The 16,704-nt window shown below is 35.5% G+C and overlaps 1 protein-coding gene across 8 annotated transcripts in view; it reads left to right on the forward strand.

The window, feature by feature from the left end:
* Positions 1 to 16,704, forward strand: part of PSPC1 (paraspeckle component 1) — a 109,608-nt gene that overhangs the window by 61,329 nt on the left and 31,575 nt on the right. For 4 of the 8 annotated variants that reach the window (XR_003116448.1, XM_025364004.1, XM_025364005.1 and 1 more), the window contains 2 exons: positions 12,638 to 12,695; positions 16,378 to 16,547. The exons of the other annotated variants lie outside the window; for them this stretch is intronic. Coding sequence is in view for 3 of the 4 variants with exons in the window: in XM_025364004.1 (XP_025219789.1) it covers positions 12,638 to 12,695; positions 16,378 to 16,547 (228 nt within the window). In the remaining variant the exon portion in view is untranslated. The remainder of the gene's footprint in view (positions 1 to 12,637; positions 12,696 to 16,377; positions 16,548 to 16,704) is intronic. 8 annotated transcript variants of the gene reach the window in all.

The raw sequence follows: 16,704 nt of genomic DNA on the forward strand, positions 1-16,704 counted from the left end.
GTCTTGTTTTTCCAATGCCAGTGCAGCTCAGTTATGGTTTTCGGTTTGTATGGATCACCAGACAATGGCATTTATTGAATATTAATGCCTCAGATATTACACAGTTGGTACTTTGGAAAATATAGGTGGCACTGAGGTACAACTGCTGATAACATTTTTATAGACTTCATATGTGATTAAATAATGAAGAGTAATTTTTAGAAGCAGCCAAAGAAACCATTTTTTTTGTGCTTGGTTTTCAACACACCTAACTTTTTACTTCAGAGTATTAGACTTACAGGACGACTGGGATGTTACCATTTTGGAAGAAAAATTTGGTCACTGTTTCCTGTATTTAGAACATAGTGCTGAGCACTGTAGAGGATACAAAGGATGTTAGAGGATTTTAGGTGCTGAGTACTTATACAGAGTAATGTTAAAAGAAACAGCTCAAACGTTCTGAGAGTTTACAAAATGAAATTCTTTACTGAGGGTGTCTAGCTTGTCATTAAATAGTCTTGGCACTATTGTGGTACTTTTGTGTGTGTGTATGTGTGTGTGTGTTTATAAAATGATGTGATTTATTTATTATTCCTGCTGTGTTGTAGGAATACCTCATGTCTTTTCATTTGAAATGGTAAGTTCTTCTAATAATTTTTGGTTCAGAACGGTAAGATTTCTTAGCTAATGTTAACTCTTGTTTGAGCAATCAGAGAAGAGGAGAGTCAAGACCGGCAAATAGATGTGGTTAACTAATGTAAACATATCTTGTGCATTGTCTACTATATAATACAACTAATAATAATTTTAATTATTAGTTTGAATTAGTGACAGAAGATCCTCGGAAGGCATAAAAATTTAACTTTTTGCTTCTGCTTTGTGACTTGTTTAATGTATTTGGAGCCACCTTACAGTGCTTGTTCTATATAGTGACAATAAATTATGTTTTAGGCTAGTCAGTATCTAAGATCTTCTATACTTCATATTGAGGATAGTATCTGTAGTATCATGTAAAATGTTAGAACTTTATACTAAAACTAAAAAATTATAATGTCTATTTATGTTCAGTATTAAGGTACCAACTAGTGAGAAGTAGGCTGTAGGAACTCTGGTTTGTAAGCATCTTCTACTGATGAGATGCAGTTATATGAGTTAGATTGGTAATTATTATAATCACAAACTTTCAAAGGGTTTTGCTTATTTGAGTTAGATTGATAATTATTATAATTACAAACTTTCAAAGACTTTTACAATTTAAGGTAACTGAAAGTTTATGGGTAAGTTTACTTCTTTTCTGAATGGTACCTTACACTATATTGTGCACTATGTCAAACCCTGGCTTTTCTGGTTGTAAGTTTACCATGGATTTCTTAAGATAACTTCTTCATTTGGTTTATTATTGTTTTTTCTATATTTGGTTTTAACCAATTGATTTGATTGTTACAGTAGTTTATTTTATAATGGCAAATTTTAAATAACTTTGATTTTTATTTTGGTACCACTTAAATGTGTAAAAAATGACTATGTATTTGAATCTGTAGCTTTGAGTTACCTACTTAGAAGAAAATATGTATTAACTTATCACGATTTCAAGGCCTCTGGTAAATTACTAAGATGATTTATCTAATGCCTAATACCACAAACAGAAGCGGATACTCTCCTATATAAAATGTGTACTGAGCTCATACATTGGCCTTCTGTGCCTTGTCTTCCTCTGTTCTGCTTTTTTCTGTTGATGGGACCAGTTTGGAATTGCTGCTTGTGCAGTTTATATTTGTTTTTTTCTTTCACCTTTCATACCTTGACCTGGCCAGTTGTGATAGTTTTACTTTGGTAAGGAAATGCACTGGATAAGAAACAGGTTTTGGATCAAGAAATGCAAACCAGTCACCAGCATTAAGTGAGCTTTGGTAAGATTTTATTGCTAGTATTGTTTGTCTTACAGCTGATATCCTTGCTCAATTTTTTTTTTTTTTTTTTTTTTTTTAGGAGTTCTGGGTAAAATAACTAAATTTGAAGAATAATTAAATATTATTAATCAATTTTAAGTTGTAAAAGCGCCTCTTCAGAGAGAGTTTACAATGACAGTTGGAACTGGTAATCTTGAAAATACTCTGAGGTGTTTCCATTATAATGTATTATAAATAAAATTCTTAGGAGCAGTGTTGTGCACCAGCTACTTGGGAGGCTGAGGTGGGAGGATCAATTGAGCTTAGGAATTCGAGGCCAGCTTGGGCAACATAGTGAGAGGCCCGTCTCTTAAAATCTCAGCCGAATAGAAGCTTCTTTAACAATTAATTTATGTAAAATACTTATTTCCTTCTGTCCCTTGATGTATGCTAGATTGTGTTTACATTTAATTGATCTTCGGTTATAATGCCACCCTATGTATTAAAAAGCAGCCATTAATTTTTCTACACATTCAGTTGAATTTGACAGTAATATCAGAGCAATCTATTCACTCAATTACCTGAACGAGGCTTTCAAAATACATTGTTGAATGTATTTGGTTTAAGAGGCACATGTCAAGTTAATGAACACAGTAAGTTTCCCTACTTCTATTGGTCGCCTCTATTTCTGATTTAGTATTTAACAAGTAACAACTACTTTTTGTTTCGTGACTAAACCTTGCAGTATAAATTAAGATGTAATTACGTGGGTGCAGTGGCATGATTGTAGTCCCAGCTACTTGAGAGCCTGAGGTAGGAGGATCAGTTGAGCCCAGTGAGTATAAGTCCAGCCTGGGCAACATAGTGAGACTCATCTTTATTTATTATTATTTTTAATGTAATTGATTATTCAAAAGGATTCATTTTAAAGTTTCAATATTTTAGTAGTCTTTTTCAAAAGAGCTTTAGGTCCACAGCAAGATTGAGTGGAAGGTACAGAGATTGCCTGTCTACCCCATGCCACATACATACAGCTTCTCCTGCTATCAAAATGTTTTACTGGAATGATATATCTATAAAAATTGCTGAAGCTACATTGACACGTTCTTATCAGCCGAAGTCTATAGTTTACCTTTAGATTTGCTCTGGGTGTACATTCTGAGGGTTTTGACAAATCTATGACATGAACCTATCATTATAGTATCATACAGAGTATTTTTACCTCCTTAAAAATCTTCTGTGTTCTTCTTTATCCCTTCCACCTACCCCTTGGCAACCATTGATCCTTCTGTCTCCATAGTTTAGTTTTTTTCCAGAACGTCATATAGTTGGAATCATACAGTATATAGCCTCTTCAGATTGGCTTCCAGTCACCTGGCAATATGCATTTCAGTTTCCTCTATGTCTTTTCATGGGTCGATAGCTCATTTCTTTTTAGAGCTGAATAATATTGTGGTTGTACCACAGTTCACCCATTCACGTACTGACAGACATCTTGGTTGCTTCCAGGTTTTAGCAATTATGAATCAAGCTGCTATAAACATTCCTTTGTAGGTTTTTATGTAGACATAAGTTTACACATCCTTTGGGTAAAAAGCAAAGAGTGATATTGCTGTATCAGATGGTAAGAGTATATTTAATTTTATCAGAAACTGCCAGCCTGTCTTGCAAAATGGTTACACCTGTTTATATTGCCTTCCGCAGTACGTTAAAGTTCTAGTTGTGTCACATCTTTGCCAGCATTTGTTTTGTCAGTGTTTCGGATCGTCACCATTCTAGTAGGTTTTGTAGTACTATCTCATTTTAATTTGCAGTTCCATCAATGTAATTTGCAATTCTGTCAATGACATACGATGTAAAGTTTCATTTAAACAATCATATAACTGAGGAATATTTTCCCAAATATTCATGTGTGAAGGTATTTAGGAATGCATGTATTGAGGGGAGAAAACCCACCTTTGGGTATATATATATAAAGAGATTGTCTTATATTTTTTAAACTACCTCTCACTAACTAGCAGCGAATAATTCAGTGTATTGGAAATTAATGTGTTTAATTGCCTGAATTTAAAATGTTAAGTTTTCCAAGCATTCACTATTGATTAAGTTGGAAAGTTTACATGCTATTGAGTTGTAGCAATAGAAATGTATATTTTTTTCTTTTCATTTTAAAACATTTAAAAAGTTTTTTGAGTGAGGTCTCATTCTGTCACCCAGACTGGAGTGCAGTGACGCAATCATAGGTCACCGTACCTCTAATTCCTGACCTCAGGGGATCCTCCTGCCTTGGTCACCCAAAACCCTGAGATTATAGGCACTGGACACCATGCCTGACCCTTATTTACTTTTTTTTTTTTTTTTAAGTGGAGTCTCCCTCTGTTGCCCACGCTGGAGTGCAGTGGCGGAACTCAGAGACTCCATCTCCTGAGTTCAAGTGATTCTCCTGCCTCAGCCTTACAAGTAGCTGGGACTACAGGGGTGCACCACCACACCCGACTGATTTTTTTTTTTTTTTTTTTTTGAGATGGAGTCTTACTCTGTCGCCCAGGCTGGAGTGCAGTGGCACGATCTTGGCTCACTGCAGTCTGCACCTTCTGGGTTCAAGCGATTCTCCTGCGTGAGGCTCCTGAGGAGCTGGGACTACAGGCACCCGCCACAACACCTGGCTAATTTTTTGTGTTTTTAATAGAGATGGGGTTTCACCATGTTGATCAGGCTGGTCTTGAACTGCTGACCTCAGGTAATCTGCCTGCCTCAGCCTCCCAAAGTGCTGGGATTACAGGCATGAGCCACCATGCTTGGCCTTAAGTTTTTGTAATTTTAGTATTTGCGGGGTTTCACCATGTTGGCCAGGCTGATCTCCTGACCTCAAGTGATCTGCCCGCCTCAGCCTTCGAAAGTGCTGGGATTACAGGTGTGAGCCACCACATCTGGCCCAGTTTACTTTTATTAGAAAAGATTAATTTGCCGATGTATGTCTTTCAATATCTTAATACTTTTTTCATGAGTTAATACTTTCTTGGCAGAGAGGCCTAATCTCTTGAGGTTTTTAAAAATACCCATGAATATTTCATGTAAGTGATTTTTGCTTCATTCTTTGTGTCTACAATTTGTAATATTTCTGGCTCCTAACTTTTTTTTTTTTTTTTTGAGATGGAGTCTCGCTCTGTCGCCAGGCTTTTCATAGAGATGGGGTTTCATCATCTTGGCCAGGCCGGTCTCGAACCCCTGACCTCAGGTGATCTGCCTGCCTCAGCCTCCGAAAGTGCCGGGGTTACAGGAGTGAGCCACCGCGCTTGGCCAACAGTTCTTATTTAGTCTTTCTCATGAAAATTTAACTGGTTATAACTTTACTCTTCTTTTATGTAACCTTCTCTAGTGAAGGAAAAGGTAATAGTATATAGTTTGCTCACACTAAAATACTTTCAATTGCTGAATATAATTTTTTTTTTAGAGAATTTATTTTTAGGAATATTTAGATATTCCTAATTGATTAAAAAGGCTGAATCCTGTTACTTGTCAGAACTTACTATATTTTTCTCTAGAATTATATATTTTTTAGTGGATTTAAATGTTCTACATTATTTTAGCATTTTCTTTTTTTGAGGCATAGAACCTAAATAGCATGTGGTGATTCCTAGACCATTCTTAAAGCTTCTTTTGAGATAAACATGAGAGGTCTTTATCAATAAAGAATTTTGACTGTGACCTAAAAAAGAATATTGATTGTGCCCATTAAGATTGCATTCTCTCAAACAAGAGTTTATGTTGATAAAGTGTTAGATGAATACCTCTTGTCATTGATCAATCAATGTTATTCCAGTTGACACAGTTAAAGCAGTTTTTATTTAGTTCAGTGAGTGTATCTCCCAGGTTTAGGTGGTCATACTACACTTTAGCTTTACCTGAGTACTGTGTTAAGTCATTCCTTTAAATTAGGTTATTGGTAATATACATACACACACAAAATATACATGTTGAGTATCCCTTATCTAAAATGTTTGGGACTAGAAGTGTATTGGAATTTGGATTTTTTTGGATTTTGAAACGTTTGTATATTACGTAATGAGATATCTTGGGGATTGGACCCAGATCCAAATATGAAATTCACTTATGTTTCATATATGTCTTATATACATAGCCTGAAGGTAACTTCATAGAATTTAATTTTTTTTTTTTTTTGGAAGCAGAGTCTTGCTCTGTCACCCAGGCTGAAGCGCAGAGGCACGATCTTGGCTCGCTGCAAGCTCTGCCTCCTGGGTTCATGCCATTCTCCTGCCTCAGCCTCCCGAGTAGCTGGGACTACAGGTGCCTTCCACCATGCCCGGCTAATTTTTTGCATTTTTAGTAGAGACGGGGTTTCACCGTGTTAGCCAGGATGGTCTTGATCTTTTGACCTCATGATCCATCTGCCTCGGCCTCCCAAAGTGCTGGGATTATGCGTCCGTCTAAAAAATTTTTTTTAGGAGACAGTGTCTCACTGTGTTCCACAGGCTTGTCTTGAATTCCTGGGCTCGAGCAATTCTTGCATCTTAGCCTTCCTGAGTGCTGGGGTTATAGGCATGAACCACTATACCTGGCTCAGTAGAATATTTTAAGTAATTTTGTGCATGAAAGTTTTGCCTACATTTTGACTTAAACCCATCACATGAGGTCAAGTATGCAATCTTCCACTTTGGGCATTGTGTTGGTGTTGAAAACGTTTTGGATTTTGGAGCATTTGGGGTTTTGGATGGTTATGCTCACCTTGTATCTTGATAGCCCAAGTATTAAATATTAAAGGAAAAATATCCATGTTCTGCACAAAAAGTGTCATGTGCCAGTAGTGGCATGTTTACCACATTTTGGAAAATATTTGTTAGGTTAATTTACCTTACTTAGTGCAATCTTTCTGTTTTACATTTTTGTGAAAGAAGACTGACTGGGACTTTAAAAATAGTGCTTCTCAAACATTTTGGCTTCCATATTTCCTTAATTTTCCATATCACTAGGAAAAACTATTGAGGCCTCCAACGTGCTGCTGAAGGAATATATCAATATTTACCATGTTATAAGCCAAAGCGCGTTTTAAAGAAAACGTTACAGAATTAAGAGTCACTTTCTTGTACATTTTTGCAAATGCCTTTAATGTTCCCTTCAGTGCAGTGGGAAGAATGGTATTGTTTTATGTTTTGTAAATTGTTTTGCTCTATGAGAAATGGTCGGCTTCCCACATTTGCTTTTGCATTCCATCTATTGCAGAAAGCTTTTTAATTAAAATGCGTCAAAGAAGACCTGACTTTATACGGAGAAGTGATAAGGGAGGAGTATGTTAATAACCTTTAAAGATAATTGTGGATTTTTTTGACACTACTGTAAAACTTAAAAGTACTCTTAACATTGAAATTAATTGGACTGGCTGGGCATGGTGGCTCACACCTGTAATCCTAGCACTTTGGGAGATTGAGGCAGGTGGATCAGTTGAGCTCAGGAGTTCAAGACCATCCTGAGCAACATGGTAAAACCCCATTTCTACAAAAACCACAAAAATTATCTGGGTGTGATGGTATGTGCCTATAGTTCTGCACTCTGGAAGCTGAAGCAGGAGGATCGCTTGAATCGGAGGCAGAGGCTGCATGAGTTGAGATCACGCCATTGCACCCCAGCCTGGGCAGCAGAGTGAGACTCTGTCTCAAAAGAAAAAAAAAAAGAAAAAGGAATCCATTGGGCTGCTTTGAATTTTGAATGGCTGTTTTACCCATGCATGATTTTGTAGTGTCATGTACGAGTCAGAAGAAAAATACTGATGCATTGACCTAAGCAGATTATCCAAATGCTAATGTGTTTATTTTACAAAATTAAAAATGTTACATGTCTTCATATTGATCTCATAGAAAATGCTGGCCAAATACTCAAGCCAGTAATTATAGGTGTCTCATATAAAAATCTTGTTCCATGAAAAAAGTATTTCATTCAGCATGCAACCCAATCATGAATGCTTTTTCTTAAAATAACCATCCTGCTTCAGAATGCAGCAGATGTACTTTGTGTTTTATTGTGAAGAACATGAAAAAAGCATGTACCCATGGATAGAGATTTAATAAAATTAACTTTTACTGCTTCCTCCAGGTATTCATAGTTTAAAAATTGAAAATACAATTTTATCTATGTGTCAAATGCAGTGGTTATTAGTAAAAATTGGGCCCAGGTCTCTTGGCTTGTGTTAAAGTGCTGGGACTTTTCCCAGTCATTACTTTTGCACCATTGAATGTAGTAAATGTTGACACAGAGAAAAGTCTGATGATATATTATAACTAACTATATCTTAGTGCTAGGAAAACATGAAATACTTATGACTGCACTTCCTGAGTCTTGGGGACTCTTAGAACTCCATGACCTACACGTTAAGAACGCTGCGATGATGGAATGCTCTTTTGACATGTGGTTCTGGGAATTAGTCATACTTTGCCTCCTTTTTGGTCATCTGTTAATTTAAGTACACTTGCATTCCAAGCTTTCAGGAATACATATGTATAATTCTTTTTCATGGAAAGGCATACAGTCTTACAAATACTGCAAAGATAAGTTAAAATCTCGCCTTTTATTAGGCTTCGCCTGTTGGAATTATTATTATTATTATTTTTTGGCTGTCTGGGACATGGAGATATGTTGGAATTTTTGAAGAATGAAAGTATCTTGTGAACGTCAAAAATTTTGTAACTCTTCTTTAGTAGAATCGTATAGGCTAGCTCAGCCACTTAGTATCCGTATTACCTTGACTAAGTTATTCAACTTGGTGCCTCAGTTTCATTATGTCTAAAATGAGGTAACAGTAGGCCTACTTCATAGAGTTGAATCAATAATGTAAAACTGAGTTTTCATCATAGCTTTATTTTAGCACACTGCAGTCTTTTGAGATGTTGGTTACAAATAATTTCTTTTGGCTTAAACCACAACTCTTAATTTTTTGTAATGTAATAAAACATTATTTAAATTTGTAAAAATATCACATATACGCACTGGTTCTAACTTAAATTCTAATTTGAAGTGTTATTAAAAGTCTTTCATGGAAGGAAGGGTCTTGTGTATTGCTTGTTGGATGGGCACACGTTTGGGAATTTCTTCAAGTGATTCTTATTAATATTTGATAGATTTAGTGATAGTGAAGAATGCTGTATTTTATTTTACAAAATCATCTTAATATAATCTCTACCTCTTTTGTATTTTACTAGAAGTTTGTAGCGGTGGGTTTCTAGAAAGTAACAGCCTGAAGACATGACTGGGAAACTGAAAATTTCTTTTGCCCCTTCTAAAATAGTTACAAAATGATGTCATCAAATTACACTCTTTTTTTTTTTAAGAGCAAAGCTGTGTAAAATAGTATTCAGTAATCATCTTTAAGATATTGTCAACATTACTAAATACAAGTGTGTATATATATAGTGAAAAATGCTGTAATGTGCCTCATGAATTGGTATTTTATTTATTTATTTTTTAATTGGTATTTTAATACAGTAATATGCTATAGTAGCCTGGAGTATTCTAAGATATTCTGATTATCTCATTTAGAGAAAAGTGTTTTAAAACTTGTACCGATTTATAATATACCACCAGAAGGGGAATGTTTGTGTTTAATAGTTGACTTAAAACCATAGTTATTTTCGGTACATTGATACATTTCCCATGAAATTTTTTTAGTGACAATGGATTTAATAATAAAAGAAGGGGCTGGGCGCAGTGACTCACGCCTGTAATCCCAGCACTTTGGGAGGCTGAGACGGGCGGATCACGAGGTCAGGAGATCGAGACCATCCTGGCTAACACGGTGAAACCCCGTCTCTACTAAAAATACAAAAAAATTAGCCGGGCGTGGTGGCTGCGCCTGTAGTCCCAGCTACTCAGGAGGCTGAGGCAGGAGAATGGCGTGAACCCGGGAGGCAGAGTTTGCAGTGAGCCGAAATTGAGCCACTGCGCTCCAGTCTGGGCGACAGAGCGAGACTCCGTCTCAAAACGAACAAACAAATAATAATAGTAAAAGAAGGTACTTTGTGAATAATAAAGCTCACACTATTCTAGAAAGTTATTCTAGAAAGTGATACATAAAGCTGAGAATATAAAGAGACAGTAAAAAAGATTGTTTATGCCCTTTTTTCCTGCCAGTGAATCACAGGCCAATAGTTAAGCTATTAGGGTATATAAGGGGTAATTGAAATCTCAAGCAGTGAGACTGTAAATAATTTCCCTATATTAGTGGTTAGATATTGAATTCCTAACCTTTTATAGTGAGGACAAATTCAAAAGTAAAAATATAAATTGAACTCCTGTCCTCCCCGAAAGTCATGATTATGAAATCCATATATTTTACTTGATGGTGCAGGTGTGTAACCAGCTTCTCAACAACAGAAGATCTACTATATTTGCTTGTTACAGATACGTATCTAGATACTATAGATACTATTTTTATAGCTAGAAGATTTTGGGTGTGTTGAAGCATTCTTCACTTTTATCAGTAGGTTCTGAGAACCTATCAGTAGTTTCTAAGTAGTGATAAGGAAATGGCAGTTTGATTTGGTCTACTGAAAGTAGTGATAAACATAATCTTTATTTTAAAATAGTTTTCTAAATAATGCTTGATCAGTAGCCAATTTTATATCACAGTCTAGCTTTTTTTTTTTTTTTTTTGAGACAGAGTTTTGTTCTTGTTGCCCAGGCTGGAGTGCAATAGTGCAATTTTGGTTCACTGCAATCCCTGCCTCCTGGGTTCAAGCGATTCTCCTGCCGCAGCCTCTTGAGGAGGTAGGATTATAGGCATGTGCCACTACTGCCCAGCTAATTTTTTTGTTTTATTAGTAGAGACAGGGTTTCTGTTTTTCTTTTTTTTTGAGACGGAGTCTCACCTTGTTGCCTAGGCTGGAGTGCAGTGGTGCGATCTCGGCTCACTGCAACCTCTGCCTCCTGGGTTCACGCCATTCTCCTGCCTCAGCCTCCCGAAGAGTTGGGACTATAGGCACCCGCCACCACGCCTTTCTAATTTTTTTGTATTTTTAGTAGAAACGGGGTTTCACCATGTTTACCAGGCTGGTCTTGAACTCCTGACCTCAGGTGATCTGCCTGCCTCAGCCTCCCAGAGTGTTGGGATTACAGGCGTGAGCCACTGCACCCCACCTCAGTCTAGCTTTTTTTGTAGGTCAGTAATAGTATCCATTAATGGTCACAACTGTTACAATGAGAAATTTATTTTTAGGAAAGTTAAAACATGGCTTTTAGGGCTGGGCGTGGTGATTCACGCTTATAATCCCAGCACATTGCGAGCGTGAGGCAGGAGGATTGCTTGAGCCCAGGAGTTAGATACCAGCCTGGTCGACATAGTGAGACCCTATCTCTATAAAAAAATAATCAAAAAATTCGCCAGGCACGATGGTGCATGCTTGTCGTCCCATCTGTTAGGGAAACCGAGGCAGGAGGATCCTTTGAGCCCAGGAGTTCGAGACTGCAGTGAGCTATGATGACGCCACTGCATTGCAGCCAGGGCAACAGAGCGAGGGTCTCTGAAAAAAAAAATTAAAAAAGAAGGTTTTAGAAAGGTTGGCATTTAAATGTTCTAAATAATGTGAAAAAGCATTTTTATCTCTTCATGATGGTGTTTTTGTTGTACCGTAGCTTCATTCATTAAGATTGCCTTTGGACATCTCTGTTTAAGTTGGGCAGTTTTTTTAAGGAGCCACTTGTGGCTTAATGGCAGTTATGTTTCCATCATAGGCTTTTATTTTATTTCCAGCTTTATAGGTGCTTTTCAACAGTATTTTGTATTATCAAATGGAACTTTAAATGAACATTTAGATTTTAATAAGATTGCTTTTTCAAAAGTACAGTAATTATGCTTTCTTTAAACATTTCTGCAATTGTCTCATAATGGAATGTTTTTCATGATTGCTACATTTAACAAAGTTTTCTGTGATTGGAAGTGGTCATCAAGTCAAAGTGAAAATTGCAATTTTCGTATGTTATCTTGAGTAATTTCACTTAGAGATTTCATTGAAGTTAATTCTATGTCACTATTGTTGGTAAATGAAGAGCTTTTAGGAAGCAGTTTCTGTAGTGAAATTTCAAATGTTTTGAATATTTCTGTTTTATAGTTAACTGTGTAATACTGTCATTCAGGTTTTCAAATAAAATTACTGCACAGTTAAAGGAAAGCAGTGTTATGTTGAGCTTTCAGTAATTGCTTGTGTGGGCTTTCTGTAGTCCCTAGATGGAATAATGCTTGAGTAGATAAATAAAAATACATGAATGAATTATAATTTAGGCAATGAATATTGTAACCTTATTTTTAGCATAATTCCCTAAAGCTGTTTGTGTTATATATTTGAATACATTTCAATATGAACTTGGTAACAGTCATTTCTATTTTAAGACTTCAGTGACCTGGGAGGAGAAAATAATTGGCTTTGGTGGTTATTATTACTAGATTTTCCTTTGCTTGGAATGTAGGCATGTATCTTTCATCTGTTGGAATAAAAACATTAATCTGTGGTATGTTTTATATAATCTGATTCATTAGTAATCTAATCTTGCAATATAACCTGGGTGCATTAAGTGTTTGTAGTATATTAAGCCTGGGAGACTGAAGTTTGTTTTCAGCATTCTTATTAAGTATATGATGATGGAAATTTTTCAAAATTTTTAATGAAAAATGATGTCCCAATTCACTCTTTTCTTTTTGATTTTAGATGGGAAATGTAAAGTCATAAGATCGATAGGTTGACTGTGACAACTATGTTTACTTACAGAGAGAACAGGAAATGAGAATGGGTGATATGGGTCCCCGTGGAGCAATAAACATGGGAGGTAGGGATTTGAAGCAAAAGGCTTTTGTAACTTATCATTTTTGGGGGGACTGTTTATGCTGTTTGTGGTATATTCTTATATCAGTAAGAAACTAAAATACGGAACCAACATTTCTAAAGGTGAAATCTCTTACATCCATTAAACTGGAATACCATACAATTATATTAAAAATATATGCTTGGGAAGAAAATTCTCATTTTGTTTTTGTTTGAAGGCTAAAAGATGTGTTATACATTCATAGGCTTAATGAAAGAAACATATAAACCAGGTTGTAATACAGCCTGAAAGTAGTTTAGTCATTACATTGTGTAATACAGCTCTGTCTTTGCAGTTTTAAAATCAAATTATATTCCTTCTAATTGGCTTTTTGTTTGTTTGTTTTGTTTTTTGAGGCAGGACCTCACTGTGTTGCCCAGGCTGGAGTATAGTGGTGCAATCTCAGCTCGCTGAAACCTCTACCTCCTGGGCTCAGGTGGTCCTTCCATCTTACCAAGTCGCTGGGACTACAGGCACGCGCCACCATGCCTGGCTTATTTTTTGTGTTTTTAGTAGAGACAGGATTTCACCATGTTGCCCAGGCTGGTCTTGAACTCCGGGGCTCAAGCAGTTTACCCGCGTTAGCTTCCCAAGGTACTGATATTACAGGCGTGAGCCACCTGGCCTGTCCTAATTGGACACTGGAAATGGATAGTTTCTGAGCAGGAAATTGATAGGTCCTGAGTGTGTTTTTAGGCTTTTAGAGAGCGTTTTATATACATTTCTATCTTAAACTAGCTTTTTGTGTAACTTTAAACCTGTTTTCCTTCACTCTAATGAATATTGAACTTTTTTCTTTTAACCTACAGTGTTGTGCACAGAAGTGCACTCAGTCTTTGTAGACTATGACTCATCAGGGGAATTACGTGTGTCGCCAATGCATGTTTTAGAGTTAACTAAGTTTTTAAGAAAGTATATTAGCAACTTTAGTATGGATTTGCTCGTATAGCCAAGTTGCAAGGGAAATAATGCCAAGTAAATAACTTAAAGGACAAACAAGCGTGCCTTACTAAATTTCATAGGCCTTACTAAATTTGAAATTTGAAATGTCATGCATTTAAAAGTTGGGTAAGGAATTAAATTTTATGAAATGAATTGTCCCGCAAAAGCTGTCCCACATTTAATTGTCCCACAAAAGCTGTTATGAAGCTAAAAATCTTTATATAACTTAAATGTACATATTGTTTTAAAGATTACACTACCATGGCAAACAATATACTTAACATGCACACCCATTTACAAAATCAAGTATGTTCTTAGCATATATAGTCTATCAAATGAAACTTAAGTCATGTGTGAAATGAACATTTTCCATGATAAGCTTTTTTTCTTAAACTTCTATTGCCAGTGTTTCAGTAGTACTAATCAGATAATGTAGAGTCATATATTGCTGTTTACTTGGTCACTTTTTACCAATGAGTAGTTAGTAAATATCTCTGGTATATGCAGGAAGGAAGAAACATGGCCCTTGCCCATAAAGAACTTAATTGTGAAATTACTGCAGTGGATACGTGAAATAATTAATGAACCGAGAGCGTCTGCATTCTAAATTAAGAAGCATAATTGAGTATAGTGATGTCCAAGTGGTCCAATATTCATATCTTTTTTTTAGAGTAGATGCTGGGATGGTATATAATACAATCCATGTAATTTTAAGGATTTTAGGAATAAGATTATTATAGATTATACATGGCAGTTTAAAAGGCCGTTCTTATTAGAGTGACATTAACATCAGAGCTAAACTTTAAAATAGTATAAAACTTAAAACCATTTCTGATGGCACAGAGATACTCTGCAATTTTATCAGAAGAAATATAAGAATATGCCTTTAGAGTCCTTATTTAGTTAGGAATTGAAGATAACTTAAAATTTTTGTGACATTTTATTCACCAGAGGACCTATTTACATTTTAGCACTTACTCTCCTAAAGTCCAGTTTATCTAATTTTCTCTTCAGTCTTCATTCAGTGTGAGACTTCTTTCATCATAATGGTTTTCTAGAGCTATTAATCATTATCATCCAGTTGGGTTGTTGAGAAGTTAAAACTGTCATAACTCATCAAGTTACATTGATGGAAAGTGGCAGCAGATTTTCTGGTGTATCACTAGTGTGTATAACCAAGTGAAACATACATTATAATGCTACCTTTCTAGTAACCAGATAATGCTAACATTTCTTAGATCTTTAAATTTATTTATAGCTATGTGGTGGAAGATGTGAGTACTAAAAGTAAAACTCTAAGTTAACTACTGTGAGTTGGAAATATTATTTTTGATTTTTTTATACCCATAGTTGTGTAGTTATTTTCGAACCCACCATTGTAAAATTACATTCTATTAAAGAGAAAGAGAGGAAAAAGAAACTAAATTTGTTTTCTGGGGGATGATTGAGGTAAGATGCCTCTTAGATACTGTTCTTACACTCTCTTCATTTCTAGTTGTAGAAATTATTAAAAATAGCTATTTAGGGCTATAGTGAGGGAGTGGAAATACTCTTGGATAAAGTCTGTTTATTGCCAAGAGCATTTGGGGATGAAAGAAATAATTCCTTCCTATGAATTTGCTAGGTTTCTGGGGATTGGATTTGAAGGCAGAAGTACGATGCCAGGGGCTGGTAGGGACTCAGCCATGTAGAGATTTCAGCTTCATTATAGTGTATATTTGAGAAATTGAGTTTTTATTGTCAGAAAATTGACCTGTGTAATGAAATACTAAAGAAAACCCTGAATTAGAATGGCTTTGTTATAAATTTTTAATGATAAACAAGCAATAACACTTAAAAGGGAAAAAATTTTTCAAAGAAAATGCCTAAAAATATGTTGTATCTGAGATCATCATATATGTAGTATTAGAGTGCAAACACTGTTTAAATTAATATGAGATAGGTGGATTTTTTTAATGAAAAAACTTGAAATATTATCAGATTGTCCCCATTTGTGGAATTTAAGCTTGTCAGAAAGATCCAGATAGCTATATTAATATTTTATCTGTATTTGGTTGCGGTTGCTTTTAAAAATACGTTTTGTTATAAGTCATTTCAGTTTTTTTCTTTAGATTCCATATTTCAAAATAAAAAGTTAAAAAAAGAGTACCTCCTGTAATTTAGCAAGGTATTCCATCAACTCAGGGAGGAAAAAAAAAAACTAAGATGAGAGGCTAGTTATAATGATCTTTATTTATATATTGCAGGAAATGATTTCCTCTCTAGCAACTTAGCATAATTTACATGCTAATATTTTTAGCCATGGGTTAAAAAAAATTAAGTGGTTTTGTAAGTGCTAATCCTTTGTTACTCATTTAAACTGGTAAAATATTGTCCCCTTTGTTAGGGATTATTTGGTTTAAAAGCCTACTATAACAAATAATACTGATGTCTCAAAGCTTGCAAACTGTTAAGAGTCTCAAATGCCCTAAAATGATTGATAGTTTCCTTCTTGATTTTATGTACGTTTGGCTTGGGGATGAAAATTCTAATTCTAGAGTGTAGGTAATGCTGTATTACAGAGTAGATAATGCATACCCCATTCTCAAGGAGTGAAAATAATTTTGATAACAGTCTTGGTATATAGATTGCATAAATATTGTTAAATTTTTAATGTTTACTAAACTAAGATAGGACAGCTCTAAGTATAGATTGTTTTACATAGATGCGTTTAGCCCAGCACCTGCTGGTAACCAAGGTCCTCCTCCAATGATGGGTATGAATATGAACAACAGAGCAACTATACCTGGCCCACCAATGGGTCCTGGTCCTGCCATGGGACCAGAAGGAGCCGCAAATATGGGAACTCCAATGATGCCAGATAATGGATCAGTGGTAATGTATCATAAACATTATTTTGATTATATTCAGTTATGTACACTTCTGCATCAAGGATAGCTTCACACTTAATATAATTTGGTATCATTTCTTTTGGCAGCCATTGAAGAAGAAAATTTTGTGACATCATATGTTGATTTATTACAGATAGTTT

Source organism: Theropithecus gelada, chromosome 17, assembly GCF_003255815.1.
Source record: "Theropithecus gelada isolate Dixy chromosome 17, Tgel_1.0, whole genome shotgun sequence".
NCBI lineage: Eukaryota > Metazoa > Chordata > Mammalia > Primates > Cercopithecidae > Theropithecus > Theropithecus gelada.